At 53.5% G+C, this 14893-nt stretch overlaps 1 protein-coding gene across 3 annotated transcripts in view; it reads right to left on the minus strand.

The window, feature by feature from the left end:
• Window positions 1–12017, minus strand: part of RAB11FIP5 (RAB11 family interacting protein 5) — a 36761-nt gene extending 24744 nt beyond the window's left edge. Inside the window, exon 1 of one of the 3 annotated variants that reach the window (XM_032352450.1) lies at window positions 11252–12017. In XM_032352450.1, coding sequence (XP_032208341.1) covers window positions 11252–11682 — 431 coding nt within the window. In that variant the 5' untranslated portion in view covers window positions 11683–12017. The remainder of the gene's footprint in view (window positions 1–11251) is intronic. The other 2 variants (XM_032352451.1, XM_032352452.1) reach the window with 2 other exon arrangements.
• Between the last annotated feature and the right edge of the window lie 2876 nt (window positions 12018–14893).

Raw genomic sequence — 14893 nt, forward strand, 5'->3', positions numbered from 1 at the left:
CAGCAGAAAGGCAGGTCTCCTCCTGCTCCACTACGTGGCACCCAGGCTGAGATTTCAAAGCACAGGAGAGGCGCTGCTCCCCATGTCTTACCCAGGGGCACAAGAGGGCCTGGCCAGGGGCCAGAGGCTGGCTCAAGGCCCTGAGTCTTGCCAGCGTCACGCTACAGTGCTCCATCTAGCCCTTGGATATGCTGCACACTGTTGAAGGTGACCCCAAAAAACGAAAACAGCCAAGCGCACCTGCTAGCTAGGGAGCCAGCAAATACGTTTTGCTTGCACCCCTCCCCAAACCACAACCTCTCACATTGTGGGGGGGCTCCTCACCTGCCCCAGCTATAACCCCTCAGGGGTACAGTTTCTCTCTGATGCCCCAGATGCCACCCCGGCCTCCCCAGAGACAGGGCTCACCTCCAGCTACCAAACAGCTACCACTAGGCTGCGGCTGAGGGGTCCTGCAAAGCTGGCAGATGCCAGCATCAGACCCCACCCACCCCGAAGCAAACGAAGCTAAGAGGCCTTAGGTACTGGCTGGAGAATCTTCCAGAAGGGAAAGTGAGGAGCCGGCACAAAGGAGAGAGGGATACATGGACCCAGTTCTCCCTCCCTGGCTTCACTCTCCCCATCTGGAGAGTTACTACAAATGGGGGGGCTGCAGGGCTCTGGAGTAGAGAGGATATGCAACCCAAAAAGTCGATGTTGGGGAAAATAGCAGCAGAAAACAGCAAAATATCTGTCCTTCACATTATCTGGCCCCGTATCCCTACTCCAGGCCAGCCATCAGCCATTTCAAGTGATGCTGTACAGCTAAAACATTTGTCCTCAAGCCACCTGCTGGCCCAAAGACGAGTCGCCTCTTGCCCCCATCCCTGGGCTCACAAGGCCCTCAATCTCCGCTCTGGCAGGAAACTCCTGCAGGGTAGATGACTAGAATCATGCACATTGTCCTGGGGCGAGGGGGAGCAGTTCACCTGAAAGTCACCGCTAACCGAAAAATGCTGGCAAACACCTGCTGGTCCTGGTGTTCCTTAGCAAATGGCACCATCCTGCCCATTCCTACGCAGAGGGACCAAAGAGTTGAGAGGGAGAGCTCTTCCTGCTGCCCGGTTCCTGACAGACATGGAGGAAAAGGCAGAACCGGGAGCCATGGGGACACTCCTCCGTGAATGCTAGAACCACGGCGATGGGAACCTTCATGATGACTGGGTCGGGCTAACAGGACCCGCTGCCCCACTTGGGGCCTCGCTGATGGAGGGACATGGAAAGCAGGGCTATGGCGTGGCTGATGGAAGGACTCCTGCCTGCAGGCAGGGCATGGGGACTGGGCCTGGCAGACCCAGCAACTAGTGCTCAGGGGTCCGAGAATTGGGGCCACAGTGTCAGACAGCCTCACGGACAGCTCCTCCATCTGGCAGGGGTCCGAGATAAAGACCGTCATCCCGGGAGTCCTGACCAGGCCCAGGATGGGAGCCCTGTCTGGATCCTGACTCAACAAACCACCCATGAAGAAGCAGTTCTGATATCAGGGGAAACTGGGAATGGTCTGGACACTGGGTGATTGTTACGGAACTGTAGATTTTGTGTGTGATAAGGGCATTGTGGCTATGTTAGGGAGCACAGACTCACTGACACTCTCCTTCTGGTCCCACTTGGAACTAACAGTGCAGTTTCCATTAGACCCCAGAGTTCGGGGGTAGCCTTGGGCCAGGACACGGGCTTTTTCTCCATGTCCTGAGACTGAGCCCTGGTCTCTGAGCCTTGTGCTGCCCCGTGAGTTCAGTCCTGCCCAGTCATGGCTGCACTCAAGCACAGGGTCTGGCACTTGATGCAAAATCATCCCTCTTAGAGGCACAGGGCTCTTGCCCATGAAATCCACCCAACCATGGGAGGCCTCAGCTAGGCCTTCACTCAAAATATTTCACAAGTGTCTGCCAGGAATAAGAAAGGGAGAGAGTCCTTGAGAAGCTCACATCTTGGTGGGGAAATAAGATAGCCACACAGATCAGGAAAGTGATCCATGCTGCAAAAATGCACAAAGTAGTAAAATGGTTTCGGGAGAGGTGGTGAAGGACATGACATTGATCCTGGGCCTTGAGCAAAGGGGAGCAAAGAGGCAAAGAGCCAGACAGACATTCCAGGTGGAAGAAACAAAATATGCAGGTGCCAGGGCTGACAGGGAACGTGAGGCAGAAAGGTGCCCTGGGGTAGGTAGGAGACTGCCTCAAACACCACACCAAAGGACCAAGCTCTGTTCTGGACCCCAAAGAGCGCCTATAGGGTATAATCAAGGACAGGGCCTGCTGGAGGCTGTACTGTAGGAAGAGAATAGGACAGGTGGGAGAGGGACAGCACTGAGGTGAGGCAGGGGTGACAGGTAGGAGCCGACACAAGCCAGGGCAGGTCCCCTGGCTGGGCTGACCTGAACAACTCCTCACACCTCCACAGGCGTAATAATTTCTCATCCTAAATTAATAAACTGGCATTCTGGTTTATAAAAAGGCAGCAGCAGCTATGATAACAGTCCAGAACAGAAATTTAAAAAAAAAAAAAAAAAAGAAAGAAAGAAAGAAAAAAGAATCCAAAACTAGGACAGGAGCAATGGGGAAGGCAGGAGGGGCCCCTTTCCTCTGGCAGCAGGCCTTGGCCCTGAGCTCTCTGTCCTTAGTGACAGCAGGGACTGCCACTCACCTTGTATCCCCCAAGCCCACGGGTGGGGCCTGACATATGGAACACATTCCAATACTTGCTGGATAAATGAGATGGAATTGGCAAGGGCTTAGCTAGTCCCAAAAATCAGTTGAAAAAAATTATCTTAAGGGCATAGCGGGAAGGCAGGAGACCCAGGTTCTAGTCCATGGATCTGAATTACTAAGAGGGTTTAAAGCCACCATTTCACCCCTTGTAACAGTGGGGCGATAAGAGGAGCCAGTGAGGGGCAGGGGGGACAGCTGGAAAACATTGTCCCCAGAGTCTCCTCCATCGGAGGCCTTCAAATCCCCCACATGAGCATTCCTCCTCATATGCTATCAGACAGGAGTCGAGCAGGGCCTCAGGCCCAACTTCCGGCTCCCCACACCCACCATCAAACCCACCCTTTGACTTGGTCTCTACAGCAAAACTGCCAGCCAGACACAGTCCTCCTGCAGGATATTGCCTCTTATCAGGCCCCGAGATGATTCTATCACCTACTCTAGCACCAAAGGTCCTCAGAGCCCAGACCCATCATTTCCTGAGCCACCCCAGCCTCTGTGAGCATGGCTTGCCTAACTCACCTCAGAACCCAGCCAGGTCCCCCTCCCCACCCTTCCAGGAGCAAACATCTCAGCAGATCCTCATGCCCCCTACTCCTGTGGGTTCCAGAGGCCTGCTGCTATCAGCTGGCCTCAGACTGGCCAGCGACCATACTCGCTCGGCAGAGAAAAAGCTATTAAAATGCCTAGAAACAAGTTTAACCACCCTAATAGCAGCAGAAAATATGTAACAGGCAAAAAGTATGAAGTAGGGAAAAAAGCACCGCACCTAGAAGTCAGAAATCCGGCTGCATAATCTGGTCACACAAGTCACATGATGTTGGACAAGTCATTTCCCCTCCTGAGACCCCAGTCTCCACATCTGTAAAAAATGGGGGTCACTGGGGCGCCTGGGTGGCTCAGTGGGTTAGGCCGCTGCCTTCGGCTCAGATCATGATCTCAGGGTCCTGGGATTGAGTCCCGCATCGGGCTCTCTGCTCACCGGGGAGCCTGCTTCCTCCTCTCTCTCTCTGCCTGGCTCTCTGCCTACTTGTGATCTCTGTCTGTCAAATAAATAAATAAAAAAAATCTTAAAAAAAAAAAAACGGGGGTCACCTTGTCTGCCCTTAGGAAAGAATGAAATGAGGTGATGCCAGGAAAGCACTCTGAAAAATAGGCCAAACCACACATTAAGATTTGGGTTCATGGTCTATCAAGGGCCTTTTATAAGCTGTCATCAGCCCCACGGGAGCAAGGTGGCTCAGGACCAGCCAGTGATGACCCTGCCCAGGGAGAAGGAGGGAACCAGTAAGATGACCTCTCCCAGGTGGTCTCAGTCAGATGGGGGGTGGAGAATAGGAAGAAACTCTGCTTACTCCCACCCCCTCCCCAGTTTGCTCCTAACCCCATATTCACCCCAAACAAGAGTCTTGGGTCACAGAGAACAAAGCTAAGTAGAGCCTGGCCCCTCAGCCAGGGTCTTGGTTTAGATGCACAACAGGTGGAGACAATAAAAAAACATCCTGTGTGGGAAAGTCAAGCTGATCATAGGTATGACCTATGTGCAGAGAACTCAGTGTTTGTGCAAACAAATGTTAAATGCATACAATAACTTTGGATGGATACCCAAGAACTGGCAATATTGGTTCCCTCTGAAGAAAGGAGCTGGATGACTCAAGGTCAGGGCAAGGGAGACTTTTCATTGCATACATTCTGTACCTTCAGAATTTGAACCAGGTGAACTAAAAAAAAAAAAAAAAAAAAGTCAAGTCAGGCTGTTTTGCTGAGAGAGACACAGGGGAAAGAAAAATCGGCTCTCCTCCACTCCCTCTCCTCGCCCAGCCCCAAGACACTCACTTTCCCTTTCCAAGGCAGTCTTGGTCTCCCTGAAACTCTCCCAGTCTCCATCACAGCCTCAATGGCTATTCCAGGACCTGCTTCCCCCAGGATGCCCACCCTGATCACTCCAATCCTGCTGAGTTCACCCTTCTCCTGACCCTTTCTTTCTCTCACACTTGTACATGCTGTTTTATAGGGTAATTATCCTTCCTGGATAAATCTAGTCTCAAACACATCTTTGCCCTTCTAGGGAAAGGGCTATACATTTCTTTCTCTTGTTTTCTACAAAGCCCTGACCTAGGCACAGTGGTTGCCTCCTAATAGCGTCCTAGATACTTAACAAAAGGAAAGAAAAGAAAAAATGAAAAAAAAAAAAAAAAAGGCAAATGACGGCATTGCTGTAAGACCCTAGATGGCTCAGAGCATTCTGTCACAGTAAAACAAGCATGTGATTCTTGAGAAAGGTCAGAAACTCTCGTATCTGCTGATGCTACCAAGCTCCGCTCTACTGCACAAGCCAATGGGAGCAAATCTGCCCAGGGTGGAGGTACCTGGGGCCAAGGCAGAGCTTCCCAGCCTCTCCCACGCTCTTGAGAGACACTCTGCTGGTGCTGATACCCTCCTTCCGGAAGTGCTCCACAACACCCCCAGCCCCAGGAGGCAGAAGCGACCAGATTCAGAGCCACAGCTCAAACATGCTTACCCCAGTCAGCCAAGGCCTCACATAGGAGAAGCAGGCCACGCTTACAGAGCCGTGGGGAGAACCACAGAGATGGGCTCTGGCGAGGTCAGTGGAACCCTCAGGAAGGCAGCAGCCAAGCCCTGGTCCTATGCAGAGCTAGCTCACGGAAGATATGGAGGGAAACTGAGATTGGGCAGTACAGAGTGGTGGTGAAGTGCCTGGGTCCAAATTCTGACTCTGCCTTGTACTGTGTGTCTTTTAAGAAAAGTCACTTCACCTCTCTGTGCCTTTGTTTCTCCATCCATTAAACAGTAAAAGTACCTCCACCTCCAGGGGTTCCTGTGAGCTAAGTTGAGTCCTTAGGACAACAGCAGCACAAAGGGCTTCATTGATGGTACGCCTCGCTAAGGAGCCCATAACAGCCCCCCAAGACAGTGCTACATGCTGCCAGGGAGGACCTCACAGGTCTTCAGTGTATGTCTCTTCCTCATGGAGGCGTCCCTGACCACGGCTAAGACCGGCGGCCCCGTCTGCTCTGAATATCTCCAGTGCTCCCTGGCAAGGCTTGAAAATACAGCACTTGCCTACGGCTCTTCCTCCAAATGTGGGGTTCATTCTCCTAACCAAGCCGCACCTTCCGGGCATGCAGGCTGGGATAGCCACGTCCTCTCCTCCTCGGAACTCACCCCACCGCACCTAGTGGCCCCTGCAGGCCTCTGCCCAGGCTCTCCACAAAAGCTTTTGCATGAGACCACCCCTCCCAGTCCACAGATAAACCACAAGGCCCCCTCCCCTATCCCAGTAGAAATGTCCCCCTTTCTCTCTAAAATCCCATAGGCACTTCCACAGAAACCTGGGAGGCACACAGGGCCCCAAATGCCATCTCTCCCTTACCCTAAATCCTACAGCTCTGCCAGGCCTAACAGAGCCCCACCCCTCCCCAGCCTCAGTCCCCACAGGGCTAAGCCCTCTGCTAGCTCTGACATTAGAATTCCACAAGGAAGGGCTGTGCTCCCGCCGACCCCCCCCAACTCCTGGGCCAGCTAAAGGCCAAGGTGGCCTGGGACAAAGCCCCTCCGCTGGGCAGCTCCTCTGGAACTTGCAGGGGCCCTGCTTGCTTTCCCTTCACTAAGGAGAGGCCTGGGGCCAGCCCCACACAGGGGCCTCAGCCCAACCTGCCAAGCTCAGCTCTCCTCACTGGCTGCCATCCTTCCTGAGGCAAGAAGTAACCTAAGGGGGTTAGCAAGAGCAAAACCATAAGACTCTTCCCTGGCAGGACTGCCAGGTATAGAAAGGACCCACATGTAGACTTATTTTTTTTTTTAAACTTGGCTGTGGAAAAGGGCAATGCTTTTTCATGACGATGCCATTTTGCAGAGGATTGGCCCTGCACAAGGAAAAAACAGAGAGAGTACTGATTCCCAGAGAGCTCCTACCATTGTGTTAATTATCTGCCCCAGAGCAGGGTGGGAAGGGCAGGGGAAACATCTGGACAAGGCCTGACTAGTCATTTCGCATAGGCAAGAGCGTCACAGCACCAGGGAAGCAGCAATAACAGGCGGAGCAGGCAGCCCCCTTTGGAGGAAAGGACAGCCCGTGTGGCCGCCCGGGGCCACGGATCTGCTGAGCTATGCCTATCCCTGGCTGGCTACAGGGAGAGCAGTACAGGGCAGAGCCAGGGCTCCCACCCAGGGGCAGAGCCTGAGGGAAGAGGAAGTTGCTGTGCCAACCAGGAGCCGCCCAGTCTGATGGAGAAGTCACTTCCTCCCCTCCCCTCCCCCCTAGCCACTGCTGCTCTAGCAACCCCAAATAAAAACCACCCCAGAACTAAGGGAGTTGGAGTCTCCTGCACCCTAATGATTGGCTTTTAAATAGGGCCACACCCTTCCCCACAGGAACACTCCCGGCCAAAGCAGACTCCCCCAGCAGCCCCACAGGTCTGGGGCTGGAGCCGGAGCTGAACCTTAGGGTTGGGCCCAGGACCCTTGTAGCCTCAGCTGCTTCCTGGAGAGCAGTCACATCTGGAAACCAGTGGCAAGAGGGTCAAGTGCACAGGAAGGTGCAGGCTGTTTGGAGGCTGAGAAATGAATGGAAGCCCTCAAAAACCATCCCAACCATAGGCCAGCAGGCTGCATTTTCCTTCAGGTGCCTCCCCCAGTGCCCCCAAACCCACCACCTTTGAGGGGATCTTGGGCCGCTGTGATCAGTCAGGCAGAAGACAACTATCTCAAACTGCAGTGGTCCTGGGCAGCCACAGGCCTCTCAGAAGCCCTCCATAAAATCAATGGCCCCTGACAGGGCCGACAAAATCTCAGGGTGCCACAGTTAGCAGCCTGCCCAATGGTTTTACTCTCTGGGAGGAAAAAAAGATGAACTGGTCCCAAACCAAATTAAGCCCAGACTCAGGCTCCCCAAGGGGCCAGGCTCTACCCATCAATCTGATGGGCCCAGGATGGGGGTTCTTTAGGGCAGGGACTCTTTTACTTCATACATAACACCCCCTCCACACACAGAACCCACCAAGGGTACTAGAGCTAAAAACTAGAAAGGAAATAGTGGAGAAGCATCTGAGGATTTTCAGATCCATGATGATCCATGAATGGCTTCATTGAGGGGAAAAGGTCATAATCAGTTTCCTCATGTACCATGTTAAATTATGTTCTGAGAACTTCCTCTTCAGTTCTTTGAAAGCCTCTGGTGAAATCCTGACCTCAAAGAGCACACCTTGACAAAGGAGCATCACGGAACATTGAGGTGTCCCATACCATCCACCCCACCAAGATCCTCAGAGAAACCACAACCCCTACCCTTTGAAGGCTTACTCTAGGTCTAGCACTATACCAAGGCCTTTTCAGACATGGTCTTATTTAATCTTATCATTCCATAATTATAACTGTGACCTTTGTAGAAATGAGGAAACAGGTTAAGTAACTTGCCTGCTAATAAGTCACAAAACTGGGAATGAAAGCCACCTCCATGTTCGGAAACACTGGACGATCTGGCCTTCTGGAGAGGGCAGGGACAGCTGCAGTCCAGGCTGCTGGGGAGGCCTGCAAGCTGACCCAAGTCTGGATTGAGCACTGCCGAGCCCAAGCCCAGCCCTAATTTCTCAAACCTCTAGCAGCAAAAAGAATGGAGGCCTGCAAAGGGCCAGCCTATTTTGTCAGCAGTTCTCCTACTCCTGTACGTACTTTGCCACCCATGTTCCTGGGGCTTTCCCAAACCCAGGCTCTAAGCTCTGTATTGTCTCCCCCATCACATGAGAGGCTCTTCAAGGGCAGGGACATCTTCCAGACCAGAGCTACCAGACACTGTCATCAAAACCTCCCTCCACTATCACTGCTGTTCACTCACCAGCAGCCACGCCTAGGTGCTTTAACTGCATTCTCATTTCAGGCCTTACATCAGTCTTGTTACACTAGCCCCACTGGGCAGATGAGAAAACTGAGGCACAAAGCGTTTACTTGACTCACCACAAGGTGGGAAGTTTGAAACCGGAATCTATTTCTTGTAGCTCCACAGCCCCCTCCCCATAATCCTGAGGCTGCCCTTCGCCAGTCAGGTTCTGTCTTGGCAACACAGGGCTGCCATTTGTCTTCCCTGAAACCACCACAGCTGGCTCCTGGCATTAGAGTGGATACTGTTTTTTTCCAAGATTACCCAAAGCTGAGGTGGGTACACCCTGATCCTCTCCGTCTTGCCCTCTCTCCACTGGGGAATGTGCGACTCACTATCTCAGTAGCTCATGCTGGGGTGCTCCCAGGAAATGTCACCAGAAATGGCCATTAAAATCAGAGGCCGCATGGGGCGCCTAGGTGCCTCAGTGGTTTAAGCCTCTGCCTTCTGCTCAGGTCATGATCTCAAGGTCCTGGGATGGCCTGCTTCCACCACCACCCCCACTCTCCCCCCTACCCCCGCTGCCTGCCTCTCTGCCTACTTGTGATCTCTCTATCTAATAAATAAATAAAATCTTTAAAAAAAAAAAAATCAGAGGCTGGTGGTGGGGACCCGAGTGGGAGCAGCAGCCCTCACCCTCCGTCAGTTGGTACGCTGTTAGGTCCAGTGTACTGGAAGATCAGGCACATTTCACAGACTTTGCCTCTGCCCACCAGGAGTGCCCCTCTCCTCTCCTGCCCCCTCCACGTTCTATAAATAACGCAGGTCAACACACCAGAGGAAAGCAGGGGGTAGGTTTGGAAAGATCCTGGTGGGAATGATGACTTCTATAAAGTAAATTAATCTTGATCTGAATGGGGTGGCAAGTCAAATTCCCAAAGAGGGACTGTCCTTGGCTGAAAACAGGCCCACCTGGGCCTACAAACAGTTCAGCTAAGGAAGATTCAAAGGCCAAGAAGAAAGCAAGGGCAGAATCTGAAAAAAATCAAAGCTCCCCCGATCCTAAGGCGCTGACTTCACAGAGGCCTTTCCCCACAAGCCCAGAGACTTTCTGTCTTCCCCCTCCCCCAGCCACCAGCAGTGTCATCCACCAGTCCGGTCAGATGAGCCTAGTGGTGGAGACTGAAGGACTAGGAAAGAAAGGGATGGAATGAATTTGGGGACAGGAGCCGCTTGGGGGAAAGAAAGGGCTAAGAGACCCAGAGGAGAGCTTTCTGCCCCACCCCCACCCTTGGCCTCCCTCAGGCAAAAAGGAAGGAGAGGACAGAAAAGGGGAGGAAAAAAAACAAAACAAGGGCCAAACTATACCACAGGATTCCACGACCAAACAGCAAGTCAGGAGGGAAGAAGAGGAGAAGGCCAGGGGTGGGGGCGATGGAGCCAGGTCACAGGCCTGCCTGGAACCTGCCCCATGCTAACCATCTTCCACTCCAGCCCGCAGAGCCACCAAGGCCCTTTCCTACATACACAGGTTTTGAAAAATGTTCAAGGTCAGATCCTTTCTAACCAAATCCTGCTCTCACATGGGTCTGCACCAGGCTCATCCCTCTCTAATAAGCCTTTCTAGATTTACTCAGATGCCATTCCACATGGACAAACCTTTTCAGCACCTGTCCCCACCCAGGGCATGCCCAGGGCACATCTTACCCTCCCCATCCGGGGTCCACGGGGTCCAGGGGAGGTATCACCCCAGTTAACCCCTCAAAAGGATCCACAGTAGGTGGTCAGTCCTGGGGACTGGCTTTCAGACCCTGCCCAAGTCCAAACAGGAAATGGGGCTCCAAGTCTGAAGCCTTGATCTTAACACCGGGGAAGGTTAAACAAGGCCAAGACAAATGATTAAAAAACGCACAGGCCCTTCCATGTGGAAGTGGCTGGGAGATTATCCCCTGCTGTGCATTAACCATGACGCTGCCTTCACCTCAAGGAGGACAGGTAGGACACTTGAAAGCCCACTGAAAGGTTTCCTTCCTTTAGTTAGGAGGCTCTCGGGCTTTCTGAACAGGAGACACAGAGGGCCAGGGGTCCAGAGGCGTCTGTCTCTAGGTGGCAGAGGGCATCCAAAGAAGCAAAGAAGGCAAGAAGGAGATGCTCTCTGCAATCTCCAGATTTAGTGGGGCATCTCTGGTCAATGTCGCCCTCAAGTAGAACACTGCACCTTCCTTCCCCCACAAGGCGAGGCAGCGCCTCTCCACTCCCCTGCGGGCCTGGCTTGGGGCAGGCGGCTGCAGCGCCCCTCCCCTTCCAGGAAAGGGAGACAGGCCCGGAGGCCCTAAGAAAGGCCCCCAAATTTTCCTTCTTGAGGTTCCCACAGTCCAAGGGCCTCTGGATCCCACTCCTAACTTTACTTGGCAATCTACTCGTAAGGCTAGCCCACCAGTTATATCTCCCCCTAGGCTTCGCAAGGACACACCAGCAGCCAAGCACAGACCATCGTCCCAAGGAAGGGTACCCAAAATGCAAAAGAGCAACTGGTCGGTTTACGCCCTTGAGCTCGCGGCAAAGGGCGCACCGCCCCGGCCAAGGTTCGGGGGTCCAGCTCCCCTGCCAGCCCCGCCCAGCGATCTCTCCTTTAACCGTTTCCGCGCCCTCGGCGCCCCTTACTCACTGCGTATGCTGGGCGCGGCCTGCGCCAAAGACCTCGTCCAGCGCCACCGTGGCCTGGCCCAGGAACTTGTCGACGCCGATCAGCGAGCGGTGCATGGTGGTGAGCACCAGCTCGCAGGCGGCGGCGGAGCCCGCCGCCCAGGGAGCCGGGCCCGCATCGGCCTCCTGCGCCCGAAGCAGGCCGTCCAGGGCACCAGGTGGCAGCTCGAAAGAGCACTCCTCGCGCCACTCCGGGCAACCCGGCGTCTTCTCCACCACCGACGTGCTGTACTTCTCGCGGCCCACCTGGATCACCGTGTACGCGTCGCTGGTGCTGCCCGCTCCTGAGCTCTTGCCCCGCAGCCCGCGGGCCCGCAGCACAGTCACCTGGACGTGCGTAGGTAGCCAGCGGGAGGGCCCCGCGGCTGGCTCGGCGCCCCGTACCAGGGCCATGGCGGAGGCGGCAGACGAGGCCGGCAGAAGCGGCCACAGACACGCGGACCGCGAGAGGAGCCGGGCAGCGGCGGAGGGCGGTCAGGAGCCGGCTCCGAGCGCCGCCGCCGCCGCCGCCGCCACCGGGCCGCCGCAGCTGCTGGCTGGGCTGGGCCGAGCTGGCAGCCGCCTCCCCGCCTCCCCGGCCGCCGGCCGCGCCGCGACGTCAGCGCCCCGCCTCCCGCCCGTCCCCGCCCCGCGACCCAGACCCGCGAGGCGGTGCGGCAGTGCGGCGGGGGCCTGGCTCTCGCGCCCCAGCACTGGCCTCCACACCCCCGCCTGCAGCTGGAGAGGACAACTGGGACCAAGGGGTGCGGCCTCCGCAGAGGGGTGGGCGGGGCTCCCGCATTGGCCCCGCCCCGGGCTGGGGGCGCCCGCGGAACCCCGCCTAGCTTGCGGGAGCTCGGCATCCTCTGTCGGGTATGAAAATCCCGCTCCGCGTCTCCTGGCCAATCCCAAATCTTTCTCCGAGCTGTCCCTGCTCCGAAAGTCCTGCCCTAAAACTGCCCCGGCCCGCCCCTCCAGGGATGGCCATCCTGTTGGCGCGGGCAAGTGGGTGTGGGGGGGTACCCCGCGGCCCCCCTCATCCCAAGCCGCGTTCCCCATCCTCCAGCCAGCCCCTGCCCGGGAAGATGCTGCGTGAAACCAGAACTGAGTCCCGCTCCGGCACGTGACAGTCCCGCATCAGCGAGCTGGAAGCCTGTGAGCTGCTGCCGCTTCCAACCTCCTTCAGGGTCCTACTGCTGCGGCGAGACCGCGCCACTGGGGGCGGGAGGGCTGGGCTTGCCCTCAGCGGACACTGCGGTGGAGAGCCGACTGATGAATAAATCAGTAACCACATCAATATTTAAGCTGGGCTTCTGCGTCACCGGTTGGCGAAAATTACAGGCTCAGGAGAGGGTTTGAAACAATTACTTCCACGCATTAAGTGCCTACTATGTGCCTGTGTGCAAAGCACAGGGTCTTATTCGAACGCTTGGCTTATTATTAATAATGATAGCAATGGTTAGTAATTACAGATGCTGAATTTCGGCCAGTGCTGGTCCATGTACTTTATATACATTACCTCATTTTATCCTCAGAGCAACCCTCTGGGTGACTGTGGTTTTTATTCCTGTTTTCCAAAAGATTAAATTGCAGTTTAGAGAAACTAAACTGCCCGAGATCCCTAATTGGCCAAGGTGGGATGTGAATCCACAAAGATGACCACTGTACTTTTAAAATTATAATTTTTAAAATAAGATATAACACATATAGCTAAAAAAAAAAATCAAATAGAACAGAGGCTCTTATGATGAAAAACAAAAGTCTCCCTCTCACCCCTGGATCCAGAGAAAATCCACATTTGGCCAGTGGTGTTTTCAAGACTGGTAGTACCTCCATCTCTCTCCCTAAAATGCTTACATAGATGGATTTAGCCAGAGGGCCATTATCTATTGCCTTCTGGCTATGATAGATGGTATGTTTCACACCCACTTCCCTCCCCCAGTCTTGTGTGGTTATCCGATTATTTTTAATCCCTCTGTTGGATACCTTTATGGTGGAAACTGCGTTTCTTCTTGGGAAGACTCTCTGGGATCCTCCCTTGACTTCCCTTGCAGTGAGAGGAGGAAAAATCCCAACTCCACATTCTCCAGCAGAATATGGATGGGGTGAACAAGTACAGCAGTCACTGGGGATCCATGGAAATGCACCCACCACAGGTCCAATCCTGACAGCCTACCTCCTTGCCCCTGCTTCCTGAAAACTGGGGTAGAAGAGTCCTGGGCACTGAACCCCATGGTCCACCAGGCCTGTGTCCAGCACCTGTCTTTGAGACAGCCAGGTCTGCCTATGGACCTTGGCTGTCCACCACTTAGCAGCAATAAGATCTGAAAATTAAACCAGCTCTTTAATGTCTACCAGCCTCATTTCCTCATCTAGAAAATGGGGATAATGATGCCTACTTGAAGCAGTTGCTGAGAAGATTGTGAGAGAATACTGCCAAAGATTTTAATGCAGTGGAGACCACTGCAATGATCTCACGGCATCTGAACATACACAGCTTTTCTTTTTATTATAAAAGTGGCTTGGAAAATGCCAAAAAATATAAAGGAAAAACAAATAGATCATAACCTCGCCATCCAGAAATAAACATGGTTAGCAATTTGTTGTGTTTCTATCGAACCTTTTCCCTACACTCTGCTGTTGATTTGTATGCATTAGGGTTGTGAGGCAACTGTAATGTATCTTTGGAGTGGGTTTGGGGGTCCTGGTTCTACCGTTTACATTATTATCTGATTTACCCCTAAAGACAAGCATTTAAGGCAAGTGCTATTGCTACCCTCATTTTCACTGATGAAGAAACTAAAGCAGAGAGAGCTTGGGTAATTTTTTCTAAGTTTCTAACTGGGAAGTTGCAGAGAATGGACTTGAACTCAAGTCTGAGTGACTACTGCCTGTGGCACTCAGCTGTCACACCCGCTTGTTGATAGGCAGTACATCATCTGGGGTTGATAAAGCATGAAATGTCATACCCACTACACAGATAAAGAAACTAAGGTATGAAAATTGTTAATAGACTTAACCAGGATAGCACTCAGGATGAAACCCCAGCTTTAAAAAGAATGGATTCCCCAAGGGCTTTACAAATGAAGACATCTTTTCCATACTGCAACTAACATATATTAGTCACCCTTCTTTAATGGTTCCATTTCTCCTGTTTCCCTGTTTTTCTCTAACACGCCTACGTGGCTGTCACCTCTCCCCTCCCACCTCCCCCCCATGGAGTAGCAAAGTTGCAGGAAAGGGCAAGAGAACTCAAATGGGCTACTCCCGCTCTGCTTCCTCCTGCCCTGGCTCACTCAGTTTGGCAAGCTCAGGCTTCCTGCTGGCCTGGGACTGGAGCCATAGGAGGCCAGTGAAGATGGGCAGGGCTCCCCTGCAGGTCACTTGGCCCTAGGAGGAAGGGGTGGGGTCTTTTAACTCTCTGTGACTGAGAAAAGAGCAGAAACTGTGAAGACTACTGAAGTCTTGACCACCCAGAGGTGTTTCCTCCTCAAAAAAATGAGACCACCCAACACACCCTCTGGCTACCTCTGCCTCCCTAGGGTGGGGTGCGCTCATGCTCTCTAGTCCATTAGGGATAGTTCTTCCTATAAAAAAGTGCTCCTTTATGTCATTTCCACTTGTT

Source organism: Mustela erminea, chromosome 7 (genome assembly GCF_009829155.1).
Source record: "Mustela erminea isolate mMusErm1 chromosome 7, mMusErm1.Pri, whole genome shotgun sequence".
In the NCBI taxonomy this organism is placed as follows: Eukaryota; Metazoa; Chordata; class Mammalia; order Carnivora; family Mustelidae; genus Mustela; species Mustela erminea.